The 27373-nt window shown below is 42.2% G+C and overlaps 1 protein-coding gene across 1 annotated transcript; it reads left to right on the top strand.

The window, feature by feature from the left end:
• The first annotated feature begins 172 nt into the window (after positions 1-172).
• LOC121706798 (adenosine receptor A1-like) lies at positions 173-23587 on the top strand. Its single transcript, XM_042088824.1, has 2 exons — positions 173-606; positions 22731-23587. The coding sequence occupies exons 1-2, from the start codon at positions 272-274 to the stop codon at positions 23383-23385; spliced, it is 990 nt and encodes a 329-aa protein (XP_041944758.1). The 5' UTR covers positions 173-271; the 3' UTR covers positions 23386-23587.
• Positions 23588-27373: the final 3786 nt, after the last annotated feature.

Below are 27373 nucleotides of genomic sequence, written 5' to 3' on the forward strand. Positions count from 1 at the left end.
GTGACAGTAGGCAACAGTTGTTGAATCAGTTATGGCAGTTATGGCCGCCCTTGTGAAAAGGGTTTACTTTGCACTTGGTGTGATCATACATTATTGGTCAAGACTACTAACCCAGGATGTGTGAACTGAAAAGGCCTTCCTGTTGATGTAATCAAGTAAATCATGTTCCTCCTTGCACATTCTGTATATTTTGTCTTCACTGTTCCCTTTTTACTCTCAAGTTTCCCCACACACTGCATCTCTGTCTCTCTGGCCCTCTCAACATCTCTTTATGGCAAGCAAATCAGAACTGGTCTACACCGTGCTTGAGGTCCTGATCGGTGTGGCATGCTGCCTTGGTAACCTGCTGGTAATCTGGGCACTGTGGAAGTGTGGTGCCGTGCGGCGGCAGCCCACCTTCTGCTTCATCGCCTCTCTGGCCGTAGCCGACTTCCTGGTGGGGGCCGTGGTGGTGCCAATGCGGATTCTGGGAGATGGCCGGATCCATTTGTCCTTCCATGGCTGTGTGGCCTTTTGTTCGGTGGTAATTGTTCTGACCCAAACATCTGTCTTCTCCCAGCTGGCCATTGCAGTGGATCGGTTCCTACGTGTGGCCATCCCTCTCAGGTAAGGTGGGGCCTGTATGGCCAATGACCATTGAAAGGTTGCCAGTTTTCTATTGAATTTTCATACAAAAAAGTTAATCATGATTACAGTAGTAATCCAAATACCACTTCACCAGTAATAGTAAGCAAAATTATAAGCTGAATGTAAAGTGCTGGATGTGTGGAAGTCTGTTTCATTTGTTAAATATAATTCAATTTCATGTTTAAATGTGCATACCTATTTATTTGTTGTTGTAGTGTATGTTGTACTGTGCCCTGTCTTAAGTGTCAACACCACTAACCACTCGGTGAGTTGCAGTTAAGAAAACGAACGTTAAGGGTTGTTTTAGGACATGTTTGAGTAGCCTACAGTATGCCTGTTGGCAGCCACTCTGAGTAGTCAAAGGCGATTCAAAACGAGTCAGAAAGGTTGAGACAGGACCAATCGTCAAAATTTCGGTGTCCACCACTCTAGTTCATCCAAAACAAACCAGAAAAGGGACTTTTACCGGAATTTTCCTTTAATGATACCCTGGGAATCCAGAGTTCCAGTGTTTCATCTAGGATTTTTTTAAGCAGTGGGGGCAGGCCTGTCCGATCCAACCTACTCCATCCCCCACTCTTGAAACTTTTGTGTATGCTTGTTTGGAATGTGTGTGTGCGGGCCGCTAATCTCTAAACAATCACAAGTAGGGCAGTTCATCACAGTCCATCCATTGCAACTGGACTGATGAAAGGTACACCTGTAGGCTACATTGTATTTGGGAAAAGCAGAAGGTAGCAGCATAATGTTTTATTTATTTAATAATTTATCTATTTATTTATTATTAAACAAAACAATCCCTGTCAGTTCCATGCAGTTTTCAACAGCTATCAAGAAGAGAGGTCATGTCATGCTTTTTGTGAATGTTTCTTCTTCTACATATGCATAAGTTTAGTCATCTAGTTCATATGATATTCAGCTTTATTGTCAATGCAAATAACTGTGTCTAAAAGGGCTTTCATGAAATGCGTAGCTAGACTGTTCATACACATTTTATCATCATACTCATACACAGATTGCTAGATTGCAGATATTCCGATAGATTGCGTCTTGTCTGTTAACTACTCATTGCCGTCATCGTGAAGTGCTGTCTTGCGGTTATGGAAATACTATGCACTATGTCGTTTAGGCTAAATAGCTAGAAAAATATATGTATCCAATGATATAATGTTTCTATACAAAATGTTATTTCACTCTGTTTTACGTGGGTAAGGCCACTGCACATCCAAATAACTGCCCTTCATGACCCACAGGCCGTCACTCTCTGCACATGGCGACATTAAAGTCGATACGTCGAGATTAAAGTCGATCTTACATTTCAATTTTTTTCTCGAAAAGTCGAGTTTAATGTCGACATGGCGACTTTAAAATCGACATGTCGAGTTTGATCTCGTTATGGCAAAAAAACATTTCCTTCATCTGTGGCCCTAATACTCCGTCGTAGAAATAACACCTATTTGATTTGAAGCCCATTATTCATGTAACATATTGTGTGTTAGTGTAGGCTAGCTTAAACTGTGTATGCTATGTTTAAACTGTATTGCAAGTTTAATGTCAGCATGTCGACTTTAAAGTCGACACGTCGAGATTAAAGTAGATATGATATTTCAACTTTATTCTCGAAATGTCAAGTTTAATGTCGACATGGCGACTTTAAAGTCAACATGTTGAGTTTAATCTCGCCATGGCAAAAATATTTTTTTCTTCATGTGTGGCCCTAATACTCCGTCGTATATAGTCCATGGTAGGCACCCGATAGAAATATTGTTTAATTTTGCGATTGAGATATCCACGCACTGGCGCCCCCCCTGCGACGTGTTCGCCCCCCGGTTTCAGAGCTATTCTAAATGCAAAAATGCATAGAGGAGTTATGACAAAACCGTGACTGTTAACAAACTATATAAGGTAGGCCCTATGCTAGGCCTATTACACAACATAAATGGTCACTAGGCTATGCTGGCGACCCAAATAAAATCTCCTTTGGGAACCAATGGCTTACAGTATCAAGCGGACTTAAAAAGCTGCCACCTCTTGGCGAAAAGTTAATCGTTTTGCATATCAGTAGTAATACATTTCACGCAGCTGTGTTAATCACGGAAGGCGCAAATGAAGTGGACATTTCTAAATGGAACCCAACCCACTGTACAGTAGCTCAAGGTCTGTGGCTAAAGCAGCCATAATGAAAGCGTTATCATTGTTTGGATACTTCACACACACGTGTTTTTTAATCGCATAGACTACAACTACCAAGCTGGAATCAAAGCACATCGACTCCCCTCTCACACCCTAAACACGCACTTCGAACAAACAAAAAGCATCTCAGTCTCACGGTAGCCATAGGCAAAACTGTATCGGACCGGTGTAACGTACAATCATCCATCGCAAAGAATGATTTTTGTAGCACGTACAAATATGTGTAGGTACAGCCCTGCCCTGGATACATCTTTCAAGTGCGCTCTAAAACATTTGGTTTAAATGGAGATGTAGATCATCACGGGTGCGTTAATAAATCTACATTGCGGCGAGTTGACACAAATTATTCACTTTGACGAATTTATGTAGTTTCAGTCCTAGTTACTTTACTTTGGGCCATGCTCTTCCTTACTTGAATCACTTTTGAAAATAGAGGGTTGAAGTAGCCTATATGGGTGTTTGGGAATGAACGTTGACTCAGATGCTTTTTGAGACTTTGAGCAGAAATGTCCCAGCCCGGTGTTTAGGATGCATCATAGACAGGTTATCTTTCAGGTAGCCTATATATTTTCCATTAAAAAACCATCACGTAGCGAACGTGTTGTGGCTAACTCACTTAGCTCCTGTTAGTAGTAGACAGGTGATATTTTTGAGATATGTGCTTCCTAGAGGCACATATAAGGTGTGCATAATTAAGGTGTGCTGAATCCAACTAGCCCTGTTCCCAAGCTGAATTTTGAGTTTATGACCATCGAAATGGGGATTTTGGGCACTTTCATTGGGCGGATGTCATTATACCATGTAAATTAATTCATATTGTTCACAGAAATCTTCCTTGGTCAATAGATCAAGGATACAGAAAAAAAAATCTAGTATGCCCATGTTAATTACCTGAAAAAACCTTTGAAAAATGTAATTGTTAAAATTTTATAACTGAGCAGGCACACGGTATTTGACGAATGAGACTTATGTTTTTTGAGGGTCAAGAAAGATGTGTAGTGATGAAATGTAAAGTTTAAAATTGTGGCCTACTGGTTAGGTCTTCAGGCTTGAAACCAAAGGGTTGCCGGTTCTATCCCCGACCAGTAGTAGAAATGTGGGTGGTGGAAAGGTTGAGCACTAGTCTCCCATGCCCACATCCACGGCTGAAGTGCCCTTGAGCAAGGCACCTAACCCCTCACTGCTCCCCGAGCATCACTGTAGCAAGGCAGCTCACTGCTCCAGGTTAATGTGTGCTTCAATGTGTTACCTGTGTGTTCACTAATTCACGGATGGGATACATGCAGAGACCAAATTCCTTGTATACCCAAGTATACTTAAAAACCATAAAACCTGATTTACATTACATTTACATAATTGAAGCGAATTGGGTTGGTAATGTATGTAGTCTCGGAGTAAGTTACACAGGCCTTTACCCATTTCGGTAACACTTACGGTAAGGGTACATTAATTAATTCATGATTTATGTATTATTTCATTCATTAATATCTAATTAATCATCAGGAATTTACTGAGTTCATAGTTTGTCATTTGTGACCTCATACATGAACACATTACTAAAGTATTAGGTATGGTGGGCACATCATTATGATCATGACTTTATTTTTCTGCCAAAAATGTGGTCATCACTGCTCAAATTCTGATTTGAACATAACTTTGGAGTTCTCTAAACACATGTCATTATTCACTACTTTATTTGAGGGGCCAAAGACATGATGAATGCATGAGCAATTATCCTAAAATTCATGTAATCATGATTATCATGCTTAAGAAATCATAAATCATAATGATATACCCATCACACCTAATGCTTTAATGTGTTGTTCATACATGAGGTCATCATGAATGAGAGTATATGAATTCATGTCAATTCCTGATGATTCATAGGATATAAAGGAATGAAGTAATGCATAAATCATGAGTTAATTCATGCATGAATTCATGATAATTCATGTACCTTTACCATAAAGTGTTACCCATATTTCTTCATAACATTTGTGTTAGTAAAATTAGCATTCAACACCATTATCCCCTCCAAACTGATCACCAAACTCAGTGAACTGGACATCAATACCTCCCTCTGAAACTAGATTCTGGACTTCCTAACCAACAGACTGCAGTCTGTTAGATTAGATAACCTCACCTCACCCACTCAACCCTCACCCTGAACACTGGCGTGTGCTGAGCCCTCCTTTACTCCCTCTTCACCTACAACTGCATACCTGTACATGGCTCTAACACCATTGTCAAGTTTGCAGACAACACTATGGTGATTGCTCTCATCAGCAACAATAATGAGACAGCCTGCAGGGAGGAGGTCCAGCACCTAACATCGCGGAGCACCGACAACAACCTGGCTCTCAACACCAAGAGGACCAAAGACCTCATTGTGGACTTCAGGAAGTCAAAAGCTAGCACACAAAGCCCCATCCTCATCAACAGGACTGAAGAGGAGCATGTCACCAGTTCATCTTTCTGGGTGTCCACATCTGTGTGGACCTCTCTGTGTGGACCCTCAACACCTCTACCTTGATCAAGAAGGCTCACTAGCATCTCTTCTTCCTGAGGAGACTAAAGAACATAACCTCTCTCCTCAGATCCTGGTGAACTTCTAAACCTCTACCGCTGCACCATTGAGAGCATCCTCACCAACTGTGTCACAGTATGGTATGGCAACTGCTCTGCCTCCGACTGGAAAGGACGGCAGAGGATGGTGAAAACTTCTCAGCGCATCACTGGTTCCTCACACCCCTCCATCAACACCCCCTCCCCCCCGGTGCCTCCTTGCCTGTGCCTAATGAGGTGTCCATGTCGATGGCAACCTTCACAGGGACAACAAGGAAGCGAACATTTTGCCCCTATCCCACCCATAGTATTCTATTTATATTTATAAATGTACACACTTTATTACACTTAAACATATATTATATACATATAAACATACTGATATTTCTACGGTTGTTCGTGATTAGTTCAAAGGAACTCCAATGATTTTAAACTCCAAACATGTGTCCACCCACCACGAAGAAGATGTTTACCAATGAAGTCAGGCCACACTCTTTGCCAAAGAGGACCGTAAACATAGTCAAGAGTATAATAAGGTGATAATAAGGCTAATTAGTATAATAATAGTTTTTTTTGCATTTTTATATTTTTCATAGCATTTACTTTTTATTTATTGCCCACGGGAGATTTCTGAGATGCACAGATGTGAACAATATTAATTTATTTACATGGTATAATGATGCCCGTCCGAAGAAAGTGCCCAAAATCGCCATTTTGGCAGCCATTTTGTTTATGCTAATTAGATGGTCAAAAACTGAAAAAATCTGCTTGGGAACAGGGCTAGTTGGATTCAGCACATGTTAATTATGATAAAAAGTCCTGTTCCCAACTTTGACTAAGAAATGCCTCTAGACCCATATACAAGGACTTTTTCTTGAAATAGCACTTGTCTATAGCCTAGGTTATGGTCATAAGCAAATGAGATGACAGTCGAAAGATACAATTAGTGCTGCTATCAATTTGCTTGGTATAACCGCATAGTTTTCTACAAATGCAATCAAATTGGCCTCCATCACTCAACCAATGCTAACGGTAACATTATTGTAGGCTACCTAGGTCCTATAGCTATTGATATTATAAGATTAACATACCTGCAGTAAAAACCAAGCATGTCCGATAAACATTCTCAGATTTATTTCGGCTTCAAGAAGAAATGGGAATTACATTTCATGTGAAAATCGTCCTATCCTTATTAGACGTTCTCTGCGGTAAACTACAGTCCTTGTAGGAAGCGTCCATTGTTTTTCCAACCCACTTTAGATTAACTTCCAACCAAATTATGTATCACTGCAACGATGCGCCATCTGGTGGACAAACGACTACGTATCGCCAATATACTTTCCGTTCTCCCCCGGAAAGAAAGCGTCGGAAGCGGTGTGCGAGGAAGCAGAAGAGGGGCAAGCGCGGAGGCGTCCGGGCCAGGCTAGCGGCCAGCCCAACTCGCCCAGCAATACCATCCATTCTCCTGGCAAATGTACGATCACTGGACAACAAAATGGATCACATACGACTGCTGAGATCAACGAACCGGACAGTAAGTAACTGCTGTGTGCTCGTCTTCACTGAGACTTGGTTAAATGACAACATTCCGGACTCTGCTGTACAACTGGAGCAGCTAGCATGCTATCGAGCAGACAGGGCCATTGTAAAGGGAGGTAAATCACGAGGAGGAGGAATCTGTGTTTACATCCGTGACGAATGGTGCCGGGACACTGTAGTAGTATGCAAACACTGCTCACCACTGGCAGAGTTTATGATCATAAAGTGCCGTCCTTTTTACCTGCCAAGGGAAATTACTGCGATTCTGCTAGTCGCAGTATACATCCCGCCTACCAACAACAACAGCGATAAGAACGCGGCTCTTAGTGAACTGTACCAGGCTGTCAGTGAACAACAGACAGCACACCCAGACGGTTTCACCATCTTCACTGGAGATTTTAACCATGCTGATCTCAAAACTGTACTTCCAAAGCTACACCAGCATGTTGATTTTCCAACAAGAGGAGATAACATCCTGGACCTGGTCTACACTACACACAAAGGAGCATACAAAGCCACCCCCCTCCCCCACATTGGACTTTCAGACCATATCACTGTTATGCTAATGCCCGCATACAGACAAAGGGTAAAAGCGAACAAACCGGTTCGTAAGCAGGTAAAAGTGTGGCCTGAGGGAGCCTCCGATGCTCTTCAAGACTGCTTTGACACAACAGACTGGGAAATGTTTAAGCAGGCAGCCACTTACAACAACCGGACAGACATAGAGGAGTATACAGACACTGTAACCTCTTACATCACCAAGTGCATCGATGATGTGACCCACACAAAAGACATCATCACTCGGGCTAACTGGAAGCCATGGCTGACAGGGGATGTCCTCAGGCTGCTGAGGGCCAGAGACAAAGCCTACAGAGCTGGGGATGAAGCTGGCATGAAAACAGCGAGAGCCAACCTGTCCCGTGGCATCAAGGAAGCAAAAAAGGAATACACTCACAAGATAACCACCCACTTCAAAGACAGCAGGAACTCACAAAGCCTATGGCAGGGCATTCAGGCCCTCACGGACTACAAGCCCGCGCCACAGAGCTGTGAGAGCAACATCCCTCTGCTCAACAACCTGAACCGCTTCTTTGCTCGCTTTGAAGCACAAAACAGCACCTGCCCACAGAAGACCCATCCCCCTCTACATGAGCAGCCCCTGTGCCTCTCTGCCGACAGCGTGAAGAGGACACTTGCTGCTATCAACACCCGTAAGGCAACAGGTCCAGACAACATCCCAGGTCGTGCGCTGAAGGACTGTGCAGGGGAGCTTAAGGATGTCTTCACAGACATCTTTAACACTTCCCTGAAGCAAGCCATCGTCCCATCATGTTTCAAAGCTGCCACCATCATACCTGTGCCGAAGAAAACTGCTCCATCCTGCTTCAATGACTACCGCCCTGTGGCACTGACACCCATCATCATGAAGTGCTTTGAGCGGCTTGTCATGTCACATATCAAAGCCATTCTCCCCCCCACCCTGGACCCCTTCCAGTTTGCATACCGAGCCAAGCGGTCTACAGAGGATGCAATCTGCTCTGCCCTCCACCCAGCCCTCACCCACCTGGAAAAAAGAGACTCATATGTGAGATTGCTGTTTATAGACTTCAGTTCTGCATTCAACACCATAATACCACAACAACTCATCTGCAAACTTGACAAACTGGGACTCAGTACCTACCTCTGCAACTGGCTACTGGACTTCCTCTGTCAGAGGCCCCAAGTAGTACGTGTTGGCAACAATACCTCAAGCAGCATCACACTGAGCACAGGGGCCCCCCAAGGCTGCGTGCTCAGTCCGCTGCTCTTCACCCTGCTGACGCATGACTGCACTGCAACCTACAGCAACAATCACATAGTGAAATTTGCTGACGACACAACTCTGGTGGGTCTCATCACCAAGGGCGACGAGACTCAATACAGGTTGGAGGTCGACCATCTGACCACGTGGTGCAGGGACAACAACCTCCTGCTGAACGTCAGCAAGACCAAAGAGATTGTTGTTGACTTCCGGAGAGGTCACACCCAACACCTGCCACTGACCATCGACGGTGCTGTGGTGGAGAGAGCGAGCAGCACCAAATTCCTGGGGGTGCACATCAGTGAAGACCTCTCCTGGACCACCAACACTGCATCACTGGCGAAGAGAGCTCAGCGCCGCCTGTACTTCCTGCGGAAACTCAGGCGAGCAAGTGCTCCACCAGCCATCATGACCACATTCTACCGAGGCACCATCGAGAGCATCCTCTCCAGCTGTATCGCTGTGTGGGGCGGAAGCTGCACTGAATACAACAGGAAAGCCCTGCAGCGCATAGTGAACACAGCTGGAAGGATTATTGGTGCTTCACTCCCCTCCCTGAAGGACATTTACACCACCCACCTCACCCGCAAGGCGACCAAAATTGTGAGTGATGCAAGTCACCCCGCTCACAATCTGTTTGATCTACTGCCCTCTGGGAAGAGGTACAGAAGCCTGCGCTCCCGCACTACCAGACTCACCAACAGCTTCATACACCAAGCCGTAAGGATGCTGAACTCTCTCCCTCCTCTCCCCCCTCCACCCTCAGCTACATAACATCCTGGACATTGGACCCAAAATGGCCGCCTGCACTACTCCACTTGCACACTTGCACACTTGTACACTTTACAACTGGTGTTGTTGTCCTGAAAACACAACACTTCTGCTGCTCTTACATAACTTGCACCACTATGCCACTTTCTTCTTACTTAGGTCAAACAGAACTACCCAAGCCTTTTATTGGCCTGAATTTGCACTAGTATTTTTATTGACTGTCTATGCACAATTTCAACCACATTTTGCTGCTCTTATTTTTTCATTATTATATGTGCCCTCTTATTTACTTATTTACTTACTTTTTTATTTACTTATTTACTTACTTTTTTGTTTACTTGAATGTTATTTTTGTCTGTGGACCTAAATTGGTAAAATATGTCTTGTCTTCACCGTGGGATAGTGAGAAACGTAATTTCGATCTCTTTGTATGTCTGGAACATGTGAAGAAATTGACAATAAAGCTGACTTTGACTTTGACTTTACTGGAAATGCAGCCATGATGATGATGATGAATATTTGGTTTTCCTTTAATCCTACTGAATTTGTAATTATGTATCGGCCGTTCTAATTGCCGATGCCGATAGTATGTGCGTGCCTGTGTGTGTGTGTGCGTGTGTATATGTGTGCACCACCATCTACAGGCCAATGAGTGTACAGTCACTAAATGTACACATAACTTACATTTTTTTAGACCCCCCCATGGATGAAATTCTACGAAACTTGCCATACCCCCAGAGAATGCCAGGTTAATCATACACATAAAATTTGGTGCAGTTCTGAACATCTTAACTGAAGAGAGGGGCGATTAAAGCAGAATGATATTGCATTTTCATTTTTTACCGGGGGGGTGAAAATCACAAATGAGTGATTATGGGCTAGGTTGATGTGGGCCCTTGAGACCAACATACCATAAAAATGTCTTCATCCTCGGTGCCACGGTTCAGGTAGTTATTTAGGAAAAACTGCATTTAGTTTCGGGGGGCCCAGCGCGTAGGGGGAGTGGCCCCCGGGGACCAAACAAATTTTTTCCGTAAAAGTCTAGTGGGGCTACATACCCACCAAATTTCATGTGCCCCGGTGTTTCGGTGTCCCGGGTATTGTTGACCAAAATTTCAGGAAGTAGATGACGGAAAAAAAAAAAAACTTTGACAATCATTATACAGTATGATTATATGACCGCTTAGCTATCGGCGGTCATAAACCGTTGTCAGAGGAACAGGGAAAGTGAAAACGGCAGACTAACCAATTAAAGAGTGTGGAAAAAAATATATACTCTGAAGCTGTAGGGGGAGCTCTGCAGAGAAACCTGCAAGCAAAAAGCGAGAAAACAGTGAAGAAATTGCCAAAACTGCATAGTTTCTCTTTAAACACCACCATCCAGTTTGACAGGAATACATGCTATCATGTAGGGTGGCTAACTAAACATGATGCCTGGAATGTATCATTAGAATGTGTTGCGTTTTTATGTGTCGGACGGGGGTACCGTACACGAGCCAAGTCAGGATAAAGGTGGTGGTAGGCGAGAATAAACTGGGAACCGCTGTGCTATATACAGTGTTAGCCAAGTCAAGTGAAAATACAGCTGCCTATCCTTCTGCTTTGTGGTGATCTTCTTCACTCAGAGTCTGGCAAGTTCTTGTGCATAAATTATAGCTATTGTGTGGCATGGGGTAGTATTGAGCTAATTCATTAATGTTTTCGCTAAAGATCTTGCCCATGATCTTAAATTGGCAAGTTGATTTTACCAAGTTCCTAAATTACCTTTACTTTGCCCACCATTCAAATGAATTACCACCATTCATCATTCAAAACCTGGTTGTGTCTGTGTTTCCTATGTCCTGATCTATCAGCAAAACAAACATAAAAACCTTAGCCTGGCGGGCCATCCTATATCATTGAAATGTATAGTCTGGAATCGACCCATTCACTTCGCTTAATCCAAGAGGCGGGCAGAGAATTGTCTTTCAAACTGCCTAGGCATGCAATAGGCCAACACTACGACCAATCAGAACAAAGAGCAGGATGACGTGGCCAGAGCGATGAAAACAGTGAACGGGGAAGTAAACTTTTACCGTATCCGGTCGGCAAAACGGCAAATACATCCTTCTTCGAAAGGAATGACTTAAGTGCATTGTGTTGCTCAACTTTCAAAGAAAAGCACAAGTCCAACTCCTCCAAAGTTGATGCCAACGCCGATTCAAACAACCGCTCTTCGTTCGCCATTGCCACCTTCCTTGTTGTTCACTGTCGCAGGACTGTCGTCATCCTGTTAAGCCCGCCTTAAGACTCTCTAACAAAATAGAGCGCTGTGATTGGATGACGTCCATGGTGTCAGCCAATAGAAATCCCTATGGTTTGCTACTAGACGTACAGGCTGAGCAAATTAATTTGCCGCCGCTAGGGTGCGTCTAGATTTCTAGGCTATAAAGACCTGAGATATAAGCAAAATAAAGAGCTGGCAGACAGACTGCTGGTTAGTAAAAACCCTGAGTTTTGTCAAATAAATAGCTGATGGACATAAGCAAAGGGAGCGGGGGGGCGGTCGCTCCGGGCCCACGACCGCAAAGGGGGCCCACTTTTGGCCAAATCTATCTTGATTAATTGTTATATTTACCGATGCTTATTTGTACTGATTGCTGGGGGAAAATAATAATGAAAAATGTTAGGCCTACTAAAGATGCCACTGCGCTCACAATGGGAGTTCGTCTGTCATGCTGCAAATTAAATAGCCCGCACTCTCCCTCTCGCTACACTGTTGCGTTTTAAAAGTGAAACTGATGCCACGACCGGTCTGGGTTTGCCGAAGTAGCCTATGCTACAGGCTGCATTTATTACAGAAAATCAGCGACATAGCATGTAGGTCTAGTCTACACCGTGCCTATGTAGAGACAGGAGCATAGGCCTAAGCTTGCCGCGACAACAGCAGTCACTATCAGGCGCGCCAGTAGGAATGAATGTTAAACGTTCCACATACTCGACGCACCCGACCGGTAGCGCAACAATGTGACGTCACAGAAGCGCCGTAACCATTTATACTCGCGCGTCGTGGTCACAACACCAGTTGCAATATTCTCTTGAACAGAGGTGTCGCTGTTGTGAAACGATTAACGCTAACTACGTTACACAGCAGAAGCTGCATTAAGAAACACTAGTAGCAGAGAATGTACACGGGCTCTGCTATTATCTAGCCTCTGTGATGGTACTGCAGACTTTGGTTGCTACTATTCACAACTACCACCATCATTATCATCTAGTTTCCAAGGTGTGCGCACAGGTAGATAGATAGATGGATATATAGATAGACTTTAGTCATCCCGAGGTAAATTTTAATAATTTAAACAGTTTAGTTAGCTGGCTAGCTAGCTAGCAGCTGGCTGAGTTTGTGTAATTTCCTGAAGTGGAAAGAGATTTTGTTCAGACCTTAATAGATGTAGCCTATGGAAGTTCAACCACATAGGACACAAAGGAGTTAGGATTCTTTCTTTAAGTTTATTCACCAGTGTGTAGGTAGCAGCTAGTAACCAGAAATAGTCTCTGGCATTCAACCAAAATACGTTAGCATGAATTGGTAATGTTGAAGCTTTGTTCTCTCTAACTAAAATACGGCAGTGGGCTTACAGTACTTTCTAAAACCAAACAAACATACACACAGTCTTAGAAATGGATAACAACACTTAACATGTCTAATATCAAAATAAAAAGTAGTTTCAAGATCTCACTTACATCTTCAGCAGTTACAGCAAATTATAGTAGTTACAGCAAATGTGGACGAATAATCCTCAAACTTCATTAGCACCTATAGCACAAACATATCACGTTTCTAACAGCATATTAAACACTCACTTTAACTCACTCAACTACTGTGTGGAAAAGCTATTTACCAGGAAATGTTCTTAATATACACAACAGCTTAACATGCTTTCTCTCGTAGCCTCCTCGGGTAAAAAAGAGCGAGTTCCAACTCACGCAGGAAAGTACTAATGAAGTAGGCTAACTATATACAATTCGTCAGAAGAATTGGCAACTACCGCCCCCTACTGGGTATACATTTTACTCTAGATATTGCATCCAACTACAAATAGTAGACAACCATTTTTTTGGTTTAATGTATGACAATGTGCATAACTAGCAAAAGCTAGTTTTAACTAGAATTGACAGGATAAAAACACGTCTTTTAAACAAATAAAAAGGGCAAAAGAATTGTCATTCAACACATCTGTGGTGGTCTTCTTTGAAACGGGACCCACCTACCACATATCAAAAACTTGTACACAGCAGGCCTATTTGCCTGAAAACTACAGTAGCAGTAAAGAAATCACACAAAAGAACATTTGCTATTTACTTGCCGGAGTGGACTAGTATTTTATCAGTATTGGGAGAAGGTATCCCCTTGCCTTTAGGTCCTCAATGGACTTCTTAATATCTGCTGTAACATGACTGCTGCACCCAGCCTCTACTATAGTACAGGGACCATATTTTGAAGGAACATTGTATGCACTAGCAATGTATTAAGGGTAAAGAATGTCTGTATTGACCAGGAGTTATAGTCTAGACTGTTCCCATCATATAATTCTTAATAATAATAATGCCTGACTTTAGAATATGGAACCAATTCTAATAAGTACATTCTGCAGAGGTATTACTGATGATAATGTGCTTGCTACCAAGGAACCAGTTTCCACTTTAGAATGGGAGCCAATCTCCCAGTTATTAAGTGCAATTTCACACAGCAACCTGGGCAGTGAAATGCAGCAATGAGGTTGAGCCATACACTTGCTTATTCTACAACTGTTCTCCTACTATTTGGGATTTATTCAGACAGTATACAAGTAGGTTATACATATTCTATTTTGGTACTTACTATTAATTAGTATGTAGAGATCAAGGCTTACAAGGTCATTATTAAGATTATATCAATACTACAGTAAAGGCCTAATTCGTTATGAACAAGAAATTTGTGAATACACACCTAAGAAATGGTTAATGTTGCCTAACACATGCCTTACAAGTCACTTAATTAATTAGGTATGTATTGGTGGCTAACATGTGAACCTTAAAATAAAGTGTTATTAATGGCAGAGATAAGATATACCCACCATTGTAATCAGGAGTACTAGCCCTTTAAAATGGTACATATCATAGTTAATAAGTTTGAGTATAACACACATTGTTTTTAAACAATACCTTCAAAATTCAACATCAAAAACACGAAAATATCAATTTGTCAAGATGAATCTTACTTTTCACCCAATGTCTATTGTAGATATAGTGTGTGAAAGATAGACAGTGTTGTGTTCTCCTCAGTGAAAAAAAAACAGAATCAATTTATCACCTTTGGTTCAGAAGTTATGATTAATTTACTCATAACTGCAAGTTGCAGTAACAAGTAGAACTTTTAAAGAGTAGGATGTTTTCCTTTCCTGGTTTGACATCTGACCAAAAATACACAGATATAATGGTCATGTATAATAATTTAAGATGTTTTACCATCAAAACAAGATGCATAGCTAAATATAGGATGTCTTACTGTACTCTGAAGAGGCTAAATCAATTGTGGGGAGGAAAGATAAAGGCTGAAATAAAGACTAGGCAGATGGTAACTGCTTCTCCGTGTGCTTTATTCTACTATGAAAACAAGAATAAGAGACACTGGCACATGTGTTAGGTTTACGAAAGAGGAAATAAATCATTTTATTTAGATAAGTCTAAGACAATTTCATTAAATAATCAGGAACAACAACTTCAGGTAAATAACAAACATATGTTTACAAGAACTACAAGAATGACGAGACAACAGCATAACAAAGATCAACAAAATACTTTAACATGATGAACAAAGCATCAATTCATATTAACATTCACAAATATAAACAATTAAAACATTTAACAACCATACAGCATATAATTCAATACAATATATAATTATCGATATCATTTGCCCTACAAATAAGGTGATACACTAACGACACATTCACACCAGATCCGTGGTGTGTGTGTGTGTGTGTGTGCATCTAAGCCTAGCAGACGATGAGGTGTAAATGCTACTGGAGTTGGTGTCCCTGTCTGTGTTAGAAGGATAGGCAAAGTGTATGCTTTCTACCTGACATGGGACTTGACCAAGCTCAAAATAAAGAAATTGTCAGATAAGAAAATTAGAAATTGAATTACAAATCTAATCAAACTATTATCACTATAATCCCTGTCATTATTGTTATAAGCAACACTCCATCACAACCAGAAATGTGCATACGCCCAGTTGGGCGAACACACACACACAAACATGCTTACCCAGCTGAGGATGATGGGAGATTACTCTCCTCCTCTAGCACATGTCTTCCTCTTCATCCAGAAACTACCCATCCATGTTCCATGTCCATGCCATCGTGGTCCTTGGGGTCATGTTTGCCATCAGCAGTCGGCTGCTTTCACCTCAGTTGCACGTACTTCTCTCTCTCCATCTAAAATAACAAAAAAATCACAGGTCTGATAGTGAATAGGTTGTTTAGTTTTATTTTACATTACTTCCACATAATCTTAATCACCACCAACCATTACTCTTTTCACTAAAAGTATTATTGTCACTGGAGGACTCCAATATTGCTTGGAGAGGTAACATTAGTCTCAGAGCTCACTAAGTGTCACTAAGTGTAAACCATACATAGCATACCAGTTTACAAGCAAATATTGATTCATGACAGCGTAACAGTGTATGCATACATTTACACACCGTGCATAGGCTACTGCCGTTGCGTAAAGACAAAACACCCCCTTAGAAAATGATGTGTCGACGAGTAGGCTTAGGTGTAGGAGCTCCCATCATAGTTAGCCACCCAAAAACCTCATAATCGTAGCAGCCATCCCTACAGCCAAGCTAAACAATATTAAGACACATTTATAAAAAATCTTATAAACAGTCATGTATTCATGAAAACAGCAGTCCATGAATAAAATCCTTACGTTACACCATCGGTGATCAACACAGTCACGTCGGTAACATACCATTAAAGTTGTCATGCATGTCAGATGTTTCTATCTAAGTAAGCTAAGCAACTTGGCTACAAAAAACTGTAAATTGTGCTATACATATTACGAAGGAATTAAACAGTGGTGGAGGAAGTACTGAAACTCAGTACTTAAGTAAAAGTACAAATACACAGAGAAATATTTACTTTAGTAAAAGTAAAAGTACCACAATGACAACCCTACTTAAGTAAAAGTAAAAAGTACCTGCTTTTAAATGTACTTTAAGTATTAGAAGTAAAAGTATTTGCATAATGATTTATTCTCTTAATATATATATTCTAAAAGGAAAAATCAGTATGGGCTGTGGCATTTTAATTAAGCTAGTTTTAGGTTATACTCGACTAGATAGTTTTAAGTTAATGCAATTGTGCTTACCATCTGTGGCCCAGTTTACATTCTGACCTACAATTCTAGAGACTGTAATTATGACCGCCGCGCAGCGAAGCGGCGGTCATATAGGTTTAGTCAGATTTTTTCTTTTTTTTTCTTTTTTTTTTCTTTTTCGCATGCCCAAATTTCCGTCAATGATTCCCGGGACACTGAAAGACCGGGGTACACGAAACTTGGTGGACATGTAACCCCACATGGATAGCATGGAACCATCGTTTTTCGTTTTGATCTGTAGCCCCCCCGCTGAATTGGACCCCCCGAAAGGAGGGTAGGGCAGACACAGTTTTCTGTGAATATCTCGAAAACCGTAGGGTTTAGGAGGACCATTTTTTTTTGTATGTTGATCTCAAGGGGCCATGTCAACCCATTCCATAACCACTCATTTCATGTATAGCGCCACCTAGTTAAACACAAAAAAGTAAAAATGAGGTGGTATAATTGAAGGTATCAGAGACTTAACATAGTCAAAACTGCACGAAATTGGAAGTGTAGGATCATTATGACACCCTCTGTATGCACGCCAAGTTTTGTGGAATTCCGTTCATGGGGGGCCACACAATAAATTAATTTATGTTACTATACACCAACTGGCCTGTAGGTGGCCGGAGACAGTTTTCTGTGAATATCTCGAGAACCGTAGGGCCTAGGAGGTCCACCTTTTTTTTGTATGTTGGTCTTAAGGGGGCATGTCAACCCATCCCATTACCACTTATTTCATGTATAGCGCCACCTAGTTAAAAATTAAAAAGCAAAAAATTAGGTGTTTTCATCTCAATATCTCTGGCTGACAAGGTCAAAACTGCACGAAATTAAAAGTGTAGGATCATTATGACACCCTCTGAATGCATGCCAAGTTTTGTGTACTTTCGTTCATGGGGGGGCTTACAATAAAATCATTTATGTGTACATTTAGTGACGTACACCAACTAGGATTCCCGGGACACTGAGAGACCGGGGTACACAAAACTTGGTGGGCATGTACCCCCACATGGATAGCATGGAACCGTCATTTTTCGTTTTCATCTGCAGCCCCCCCGCTGGACTGGACCCCCGAAAGGAGGGTAGGGCAGACACAGTTCTCTGTGAATCTTTTATGGTATGTTGGTCTCAAGGGCCCACATCAACCTGGCTCATAATAACTCATTTGTGATTTGCCCCCCCCCCCCCCGGTAAAAAATGAAAATCAGTAGGATTAAAAGAAAGCCAAAATAAATATTCATCATCATCATCATGGCTGCATTTTCAGTATTGGCGAGAAGTAGTCGTTTGTCCACTAGATGGCGCATCGTTGCAGTGAGACGTAATTTTGTTGGAAGTTAAAAGTGGGTTGGAAAAAACAATGGACGCTTCATACAAGGACTGTAATTTACCGCAGCGAACATCTAATAAGGATAGGACGATGTTCACATGAAGTGTAATTCACATTTCTTCTTGAAGCCGAAATAAATCTGAGGATGTTTATCGGACATGCTTGGTTTTTACTGCAGGTACGTTAATCTTGTAATATCAATAAGGACCTAGGTAATGTTACCGTTAGCGTTGGTTGAGTGATGGAGGCATTTGATTTATTGCATTTGTAGAAAACTATAAATGCGGTTATACCAAGCAAATGTATAGCAGCACTGTTTGTATCTTTCGACTGTCATTTATTGCACGTGCTACAAAATCATTCTGTGCAATGGAAGATTTACCAACGTTACACCGGTCTGATACAGTTTTGCCTATAGGCTACATGCGTGAGACTGAGACGCCTGTTTATTTTGTTTTAAGTGCGTGCAGGGTGTGAGAGGTGCTTGTGCTTTGATTCCAGCTTGGTAGTTGTAGTCTGTGAAATTAAAAAGCACGTGTGTGTGAAGTATCCAAACAATGACACCTTCATTTCATTATGGCTGCTTTAGCAACACACCTTAAGCTACTGTGTAGTGGGTCCCATTTAGAAGTGGCTACTTCATTCTCGCTTTCCTTGACTCATGGAGCTGCGTGAATGTTATTACAACTTTTCGCCACGATATGACAGTTTAAGTCCGCTTGATACTGTAAGGCGTAAGCCATTGGTTTCCAAAGGAGATTTTATTTGTGTCGCCAGCATAGCCTATTGACAATTTATGTTGTAAATAGGCCTACCTTATAATCCTACCTGTAGCTTAGGGAAGCTAACAGCTTTCTATTAGGATTTAGTTTGTTAGTTACCGTTTTGTCATAACTCCCTGATGCATTTTTGCATTTAGAATAGCCAGAGCGTGTATATCTCAATCGGAAAATTAAACAATATCGGGTGCCTATGGACTAGGCTGGGTGAACCCAGCCTGATCTGCCCGCTATTTATTTTTTGATTTCTTAAAAGATTGAGCTTGGTCTGATGAAAGCCAGACTAGCCATGGACCTCAGTTAAACAATGCAAGGGAACATGAATCAGCCTATATTTGCACTAACAATAACGGACAAAAGCTCTTCAACTTTGGCCCGTTAAAATGTGTATGAACAGTCTAGCGACGCATTTCATCAAGGCCCATTTGGACATGTCAGTTATTTGCACCACTGGTTAGATGTAAAACAGCATTTTGTTTCAGACTAGGCTACTGTTACTTAATTTGTGCATTAACAATAACGTTTCAGACTACTGTTACTTAATTTGTGCATTGACAATAAAGTATTACATGAACTAAAGATGACTAAAATCTTATGTAGAAGAAGAAACGTTCACAAAAAATCCATCCATCCAAAAATGACCTTTGTTTTTGATAGCTGTTGAAAACGGCATGGAACTGACAGAGATGTTTATGTTTAAAAATACATAAAAAATAAATAAATAAATAAATAACATTATGCTGATATCTTTTGCTTTTCCCAAATACAATGTAGCCTACAGGTGTAAGTGACCTTTCATCAATCCAGTTGCAATGGATGAACTGTGATGAACTGCCCTACTTGTAATTGTTTAGAGATTTTAAAGGTTTTATAACAATGCTACATCTTCTTTGGCTATTCTACAATCTATTCACCTTTTCAGCACCAGTAGGGTACTTTCTGTGCAGCCGCACACACACACTCAGGCATGCCAAACAAGCATACACAAAAGTTTCAAGAGTGGGGGATGGAGTAAAATATGGAGACAAATTGAAGTGTGATTTATTTTCGCGGAACGGATGTACAGGACTGAGCGGCGGTCATATTTTGTACCGCTATGCGGAACATCTAGTTCTGGTTATCTACTAGGGTGATCTGCTGAGTAATATCATTCAGCAAAACACGAGAGCCTGAAGTTTAACGGGGTAGACAAGGGAAACGTCGGGTGAATCGTAATGCCAATTATGCTGATTGAACAGAAAAGTTGCTTAGAAAGGTGTCTTTATGATTAAGTTCAGTTTCACTTGCGCAGACGCATAGACATTGAATGAGCGCTCACGTTACTACCCCCCAATTGTAGGCTATGCATCTTTATTTAATCACACACAATTAAGGAATATTTCCTAATCTGGAAAATGTTACGTTTTTTCCGGCCACCGGTTCATTAATAGTCTACCATTCATTTGTGCCGCAAATGATCAGACGTGTGACAGAAGCATGGGCATAGCCTGTAACTTCGCTGATCCGCGGATAGCAATCTCATCGGAGAGGAGGCCCTAACGCTGCAGATAACAGACAGAGAAAGGCAAAGAACACAGTTGCATGTACAGTGTAGCCATGGGTCTGGTGAATATAGCCTACCGAATGCAGATGGCTACAAGCTCACGCTTTGCCAGGTCTAGACTAGAAGCTTATGTTTCTAAGAATGCACGTAGCGCTCCAGAATCTTTGGTAGCAACCCCCCGGTAAAACAAACGTGTTTGTCAGAGAGAAAAAAAAAACTGATCATAAAATGTATCGTAAAAAGGAACGATGGTGTTGTAGAAATGTAGCGGAGTAAAAGAACAGATAATTGCTGTAAAATTTAACGAAGTAAAAGTCAAAAGTATGCACTATAAATTTTACTTAAGTAAAGTACAAATACGTGGAAAATTTACTTAAGTACAGTAACGAAGTATTTGTAGCCTACTTCGTTACATTCCACCACTGGAATTAAATACTCTAAATACAACCCTTCAACGCATTTTGCTACAAAACTACATCTGATTTTTTCCAATCCTGCAAAATACAATTTACAAAATTAAATTACAAAATTGAATAAGTAATTAAATATGTATTTAAAATATATATAAATAAATAATGCCCATGTCTGTGTGGAACCTGGCTCAATATTCTGCGCAAGGGACTGTTGTGGTAGGTGAAATTTCACGGGGAAACTACGATGATTGGTCAAATTTGCGAAAAAGTTGTGGTGTTTGGACAAAATTGCAAGGTCGCCCAGAATTTGCGGGGATTTGCTGAATTTGCGTTAATTTAATAATTTTAGACATTTTTAAGACAGTTTCTGTGCAACCAGATCTGACGTCCACAGGACCTTGAGGTTACCGTATTTTCTGGACTATTAATCACACTTTTTTCATAGCTTGGCTGGTCCTGTGACTTATATATTTATGTAATTTAGCCAGTATAAATGTTAATTCATACTGACTGACATAAACCAAGGAGTAAACATTACTGTCGACAGCCACGAGGCGGCGCTTCAGGCTTGTGACAACTATATGCTAACTTCCCTACCGGTAACTTGCTTGTTGGACTCGTTGACTTGTTATGTTAATTTAGCCTATTCAGCCTCCCAGGTATGTTTTTTTATCCTATTGTGTAGCTGAATAACTCTTAATGTATTATGTTAACATACCAGACATCTATTTAGCCTGTTATTCTGTGTGCTATTGTGTAGTTGAATAAGTTGCCTTTCCAGATGTAGGGCTATATTTTGGCAATCTAAAACGCATGGTCACTGGCGAATAGTTTCAGGGTTTGTCCAGTCCACATTGGGTGTGGTTTAGTTATGAAATGTTATGAAATGTCCGGCGCATAATACATATCTATTAATAATACATTTGTGTTGTTCAAAATGCCATGAGTAGAAAACAAGGAAAATGTGTTTTAAAAGCCAAACTAAGACTGAAATATTTGAGGCAACTAAATCTTGCAATGCATGCTGGAAAGCAAAAATATCACAGGCATTTGTGCCAATTGTGCTGTAACTATAGGTGCCACTATATGGTTCTATTCATAAAGCATTTGTTAAAGGTTCCAAAAATGTTACCTTAACAGGGAAGCTACACTGGGCGCATAACTCTGGTCTATTTTTTCCCCTAATGTGCGCGCCGCTATCATGTCTGGTGTACTGTAGCTACTTCCATTGATTATAGTGGAAGCTAATTGTTGCAGCAGTAGCAACGTAAAAGAAACGCTTCAGTTACGCGCCCGGTGTAGCTTCCCTGTAAGTAATAGAACATTCAGGTAACATTGCCTATATGGTTGTCTGGAAGTTCCACAAAGCAACTTTCAGAGATTGTTCGGTTACACTTTACTTAAGGTATCCACATTAGAGTGACATGACACTGTCAAACATTATAAACAAGCCATAAACGTTTATGACATAATGCTTCTGTCATTAAGTGTCATTTGGTTTTTGTCATGACATGTTAGGGTTAGGGTTCATGTGTCATGAAAGTGACAGTGTCATATCACTCTTATGTAGATACCTTCAAGTAAAGTGTTACCGATTGTTCTAGGAACGTCCGCTAAAGGTTCCACAAAATGAAACATTTAGAGAATGTTATACAAATGTTCTCTAAATGTAAAACCTTCTGAGGGTCTTTAGGGGTTGCTCCCTGAATCTAATGTGTTTGTTGCATAGTTCCTTGTGTGCAGTAAAGTTTACACTCTTGTATGACTGTTACAGGTACAAGACCACGGTGACCCTTTCACGCTGCTGGTGGGTGGTGACTGCATGCTGGCTCACGGCTGCTACAGTTGGCTTCACTCCCCTCATGGGCTGGAACAACCGCACCACCATGACCCAGAACAGGACCCAGTGCCAGTTCCTTAACGTCATGTCCATGTCCTACCTGGTCTACTTCAGCTTTTATACCCTCTTCCTTGTCCCCATGCTGGTTATGACCGTGCTGTACTGCAGCATTTTCACACTTATCCACCGTCAGCTGAGAAGTACCATCAGTGTAGTGTCCCACTCCTACTATCACAAGGAGCAGAAGCTGGCCCGGTCCCTCGTTCTTGTTCTGGTTTTGTTTGCCATCTGCTGGCTCCCAATTCAGTTAATGAACATAATTACTTTTTATGGGACAAAGTCGACAATTCCCCGCCAGGTGTTCTATGTGGGAGTCCTAGTTTCACAAATCAACTCGGCCCTTAACCCAATCATATACGCCCTCAAGATCCAGCGTATACGAGATGCTATAAAGACAAGGTTCATTCTGTGCAAAGGTGAAATAGAAGTATCAAAGAGCAGCCAGACACCAGGACATGATCACAGCAGTAACCCTAAGAGAAACACATGTGATGAGCTTAAAACTATTGACACAATAGATCAAGACTAATCTATTTCAAGTGAAATATTAAGTCTGATGAATCTCTAGTTTAGAATAATAAGGAATGCATTTTGGACTGCATCGCTTTTCAAGTTAAAGCAACAATAAAGAGTTTTTTGTACCTTAAAATAATATTTCCAAAATCGTTTCAGTGGTTCATCAACTTGTAACAGGGTGAACGGCACTTCTGCATTCGCTTCGCGGCCCTCTATCAGCTATAACCGCACTAGTTTGCCAGATCGGGTAGCGGATCTGTAGTTCGGTGGAATGAGACATAAGAAACTACAAATTTGATATGCATCTGATGTCGCAATACATCGTACCTTCATAAAATCATGCAACATATTCTACCTTGTCTGTGGACATTGTTTTTTGCAAAGCCGGTGTTGGATAAACAAATAGTGCATGCGACAGAGGAAAAGTTCTTTGGTGTTGCTTTAAGGGTTCTTCTGACACTTACCCATTTCCACATATACTCACACAGACCAATGGCAAAGGCTGTGTGACAAAGGGTCTGACATGAGTGCCAGATTGACATTTAGTAATAATAGAATCAGCCAATCAGAGAGCGCCTCCTCCTGTGCACGCATGTGAATGAAGTGTGTACAGTAATATTCCAGAAAGTTTGGGGAGAGGTCGCCATGTTTCACTGTTGAATCCACATGCTTAGTTTGTAGTTATTTCATGCATCTTGTGTCTTGTCTGCGTCCAGAACTAAACCACACACACCCACACCAATAGATACAATTATAATGTAATTACTGATTTATTATTTAATAAATACCCAAGACCCCCCTTGAACATCTTCAAGAGTGCATTCTTACCGATGCCCTTCAGTGGCCACAAAATTCCTTAAAGAACGTATCATTCATCATAACAAATTGGAGGCTCCAGCGAGGATAGTGTGGTCACCGAGGATTATTGAAGATGTTTCCAGTCCAGAGAAGGAGCCCGCCGCCTGCAGATGTGCGTCCCCGCCGTACAGTAAGGCAGCCAGCCTGGATGGAGGATTATGCTGTCTCCCTTCCAGCCCTACAGCGGTCCAACTACCCCCCTCATGATGCAGCTTACGTACCAGGGCAACAGCGCTATCATAGCATGGAGGGAGCTTCAGAGAGATTCGCCAGGATGACGCCTCTCACACCTCCAGCTCTGGATGAAGAGTGTGGCGCAGCACAGGCATCAAGAATACAGCACTCTGTCTACTTACCTGAACCAGCTGCCCCCCTTTACCAGAGCACACCTGCGGCGCCACAAAGTCAGCCCATCATTGAAGCTGTTCCTGACGTCATGACTTTCCTGCATAGAATAGTGGAGGATAACCAGCGAATGCAGCAACAGATGTTGGACCTGCACCGGCGCCTCGACGCCAGCACTGCACTGCCGCACTTACCGCCTCAATGGCCATCTGCTCCTCCTCCTTCTCTTCAGTGGTCTGCCCCACATCCAACACTACGTCCTATTAAGCAGGAAAATGATTGGTCCCAGTCCTTTGGACCGCCACCACCACCGCCTGCTCAACCCAGTGCATATGTGTTGCCTCCAGGAGATGACGGTGACTGGCCCCTGCCTCCACCCAGGGCTCGAAATTAACTTTTTTTCTCAGTGTCCCGAAGCTGTCCCGAATTCTACTTGGCACTGTCCCGGACTTAACCACCAGTGTCCCAAATTCAAGTTCTTGTTTTTTTCCCATTCTACATAATAAACAGTATAATAATCAGTAACTTGCATCACTTAATTAACTCGTTCTGGTCCACCATGTCAGATCTGAACAATTTATTAAACACCATTTTATTAACATTAATCATCTGCTGTTTCACACAACACTCATTTTCAGAGATTGCGCTTTTGGCTCTTTTTTGAGGTTGCACTAGACGTTCTCATTGTCCATCGTTTTGACTGACAGGGTTGTAAAACATTACGTCAATAATCTATTTTCACGTGTCTTTAATTTCAATGTCAGTTTGGTGTGATGTCATGGCCACAGATCTCAGTGAAAACAATTAGCGTGGGAAATTACCACGAAGCTGTCAGATAGGCTACTCTCCTGCCGTGCTCTCACCCTCTTGTGCACACTCAAATGCGTTCCCAATTAAATAAAGTAGCAAAGCGGAGTTAGATCTGCTGCAACTATCCCGATGTAACAAGCTGTTTTGACATTGTAAACGTTCTCTAAGAAGAGTGTAAAGCAGTTTGCAGTAGCCACAACGTCGTCTATTGATGGAAAACATAGCGAGCAGTCTATGATAACCTAAATGCTCGGCAGGCCAGATTAAAGTGCGTGGCGGGCCGGATCTATGATAAACTAATAAATGCTCGGTGGGCCGGATTAAAGTGCGTGGCGGGCCGCAGTTTGGACACCCCTAGCCTTAGAACTGCCACAGCGAAATGTCAAATGCTAACTTAAATAACTGTTATAACAATAAAATCATTGTTATAGGCTACCTTGCAACACTATCGTTTTGTCAAATCGCAGTTGCAGTAGGCTATTTAGCTCAGCATGATATTGGTGACGTTTGTCTGTCACTGACAGAAAACACGCAGCGTTTTAGTCAGAGAGGACTGTCATCTCGTCTGTCATGAAAACAAATGCCATTTACCTGCCTGCTAGTTAGGTAAGTTAACCTCTATATCGGAAAGTGACCCATTAGGCCTACCGCCGTCACTTAATATTCATTTAACCAATTAAATGGCGGATTCCTAAGGAAACGCAAGCACCCAGCCCATTTGGGTATCTTACTATATTTGTACCAAAAATAACATTGTAGCCTACCATGATTTGAAGAGCAGTAGCCTAAACAGTGTTGTAAGGCTGCGTGTAGGCTACAAAACCACTTATTTACAGATCAGCTGGCTGACGCTGCTTTTGCCAGCTGTCCGTTACGCCAGGTCAAATGTTGTATCATTTTATCCAGACGAGAAAGATACGTTTAGATTCCCATGTGAACAGTTTAGGAAAAAAGTACCTATTTTGAAATTTGCTTTGCCATTTTTTCTACTGTCCCAGAGTTGTCCCAGACATCATTCTATTGTGTCCCGGAAGCATTTTTTATGGTCCCCGGGACGTCGGGACATCGTTAATTTCGAGCCCTGCCTCCACCTCCGATAACAGAGGAAGCGGAGCAGCTAGCCCCTCCGGCAAAGGACTTAATTGAAGAGCTTACGACGCGCCTGAGGGAAATGCACCCCGTTCAGTCGCGTCCAGTGCTGCCTCAACCTCCACCGCCAGTACCCAGGGTACCAACCCCAGGGTATTGTCAACCATACACTCCATCAGAGTCAGAGTTTGGTGAGCCAATATCTGCCCCCCAGAGGGAGACTGTGTACCGTGGGCCAAAGGCAAAAATCCCTCCATTCACTAAAGGTGACCCAAGGGAGTTCGCGAGGTTGAAGGATGCACTGGAGAATCTGCTGCCAAAGGACGCAACGGAGCGTTTTAAGTTCCAGATACTGGTCGATCACTTAAAGCATGAAGACGCTCTGCTCATCGCCGATTCATACACCAACTCCCCTCAGCCTTACACGGATACTATGGATAGCCTAACAGAGCACTACGGACAGCCACACCAGCTGGCTCTCAGGCACATCGCGGACCTGATGGATGCCCAGAGCGTTGCACATGGCGACACCAAAGGCTTCAAGAGGTTCGCACTTCAAGTAAGATCACTGGTGGGCCTGTTGAATCAGCTTGGGACGAGCGGACAGACCGAACTCTGCTGTGGCTCACATGTATCCAGGCTTCTGTCTAAGTTGCCTCACGACATGAGGGCGGAGTTCAAGAGGTTCCTGTACCCGCAGCGCATCACTATACCAACCCTCCTGCACTTCTCTGACTGGCTCAATTACGAGTTGAAGATGCAGCAGTCAATGTGTGAGCCTCGGGAACATGAGGAGAAGGGCAAGGCAAAGTCCAGGACTGACCGTCGCCAAGACAGCAAGGGTGCCAAAGTCACTAGCATCTTACACACCACGGATCAGCCTGAGAATGCCCCAGCAG

The sequence above is a fragment of the Alosa sapidissima genome, chromosome 4 (assembly GCF_018492685.1).
Source record: "Alosa sapidissima isolate fAloSap1 chromosome 4, fAloSap1.pri, whole genome shotgun sequence".
Lineage (NCBI taxonomy): Eukaryota > Metazoa > Chordata > Actinopteri > Clupeiformes > Clupeidae > Alosa > Alosa sapidissima.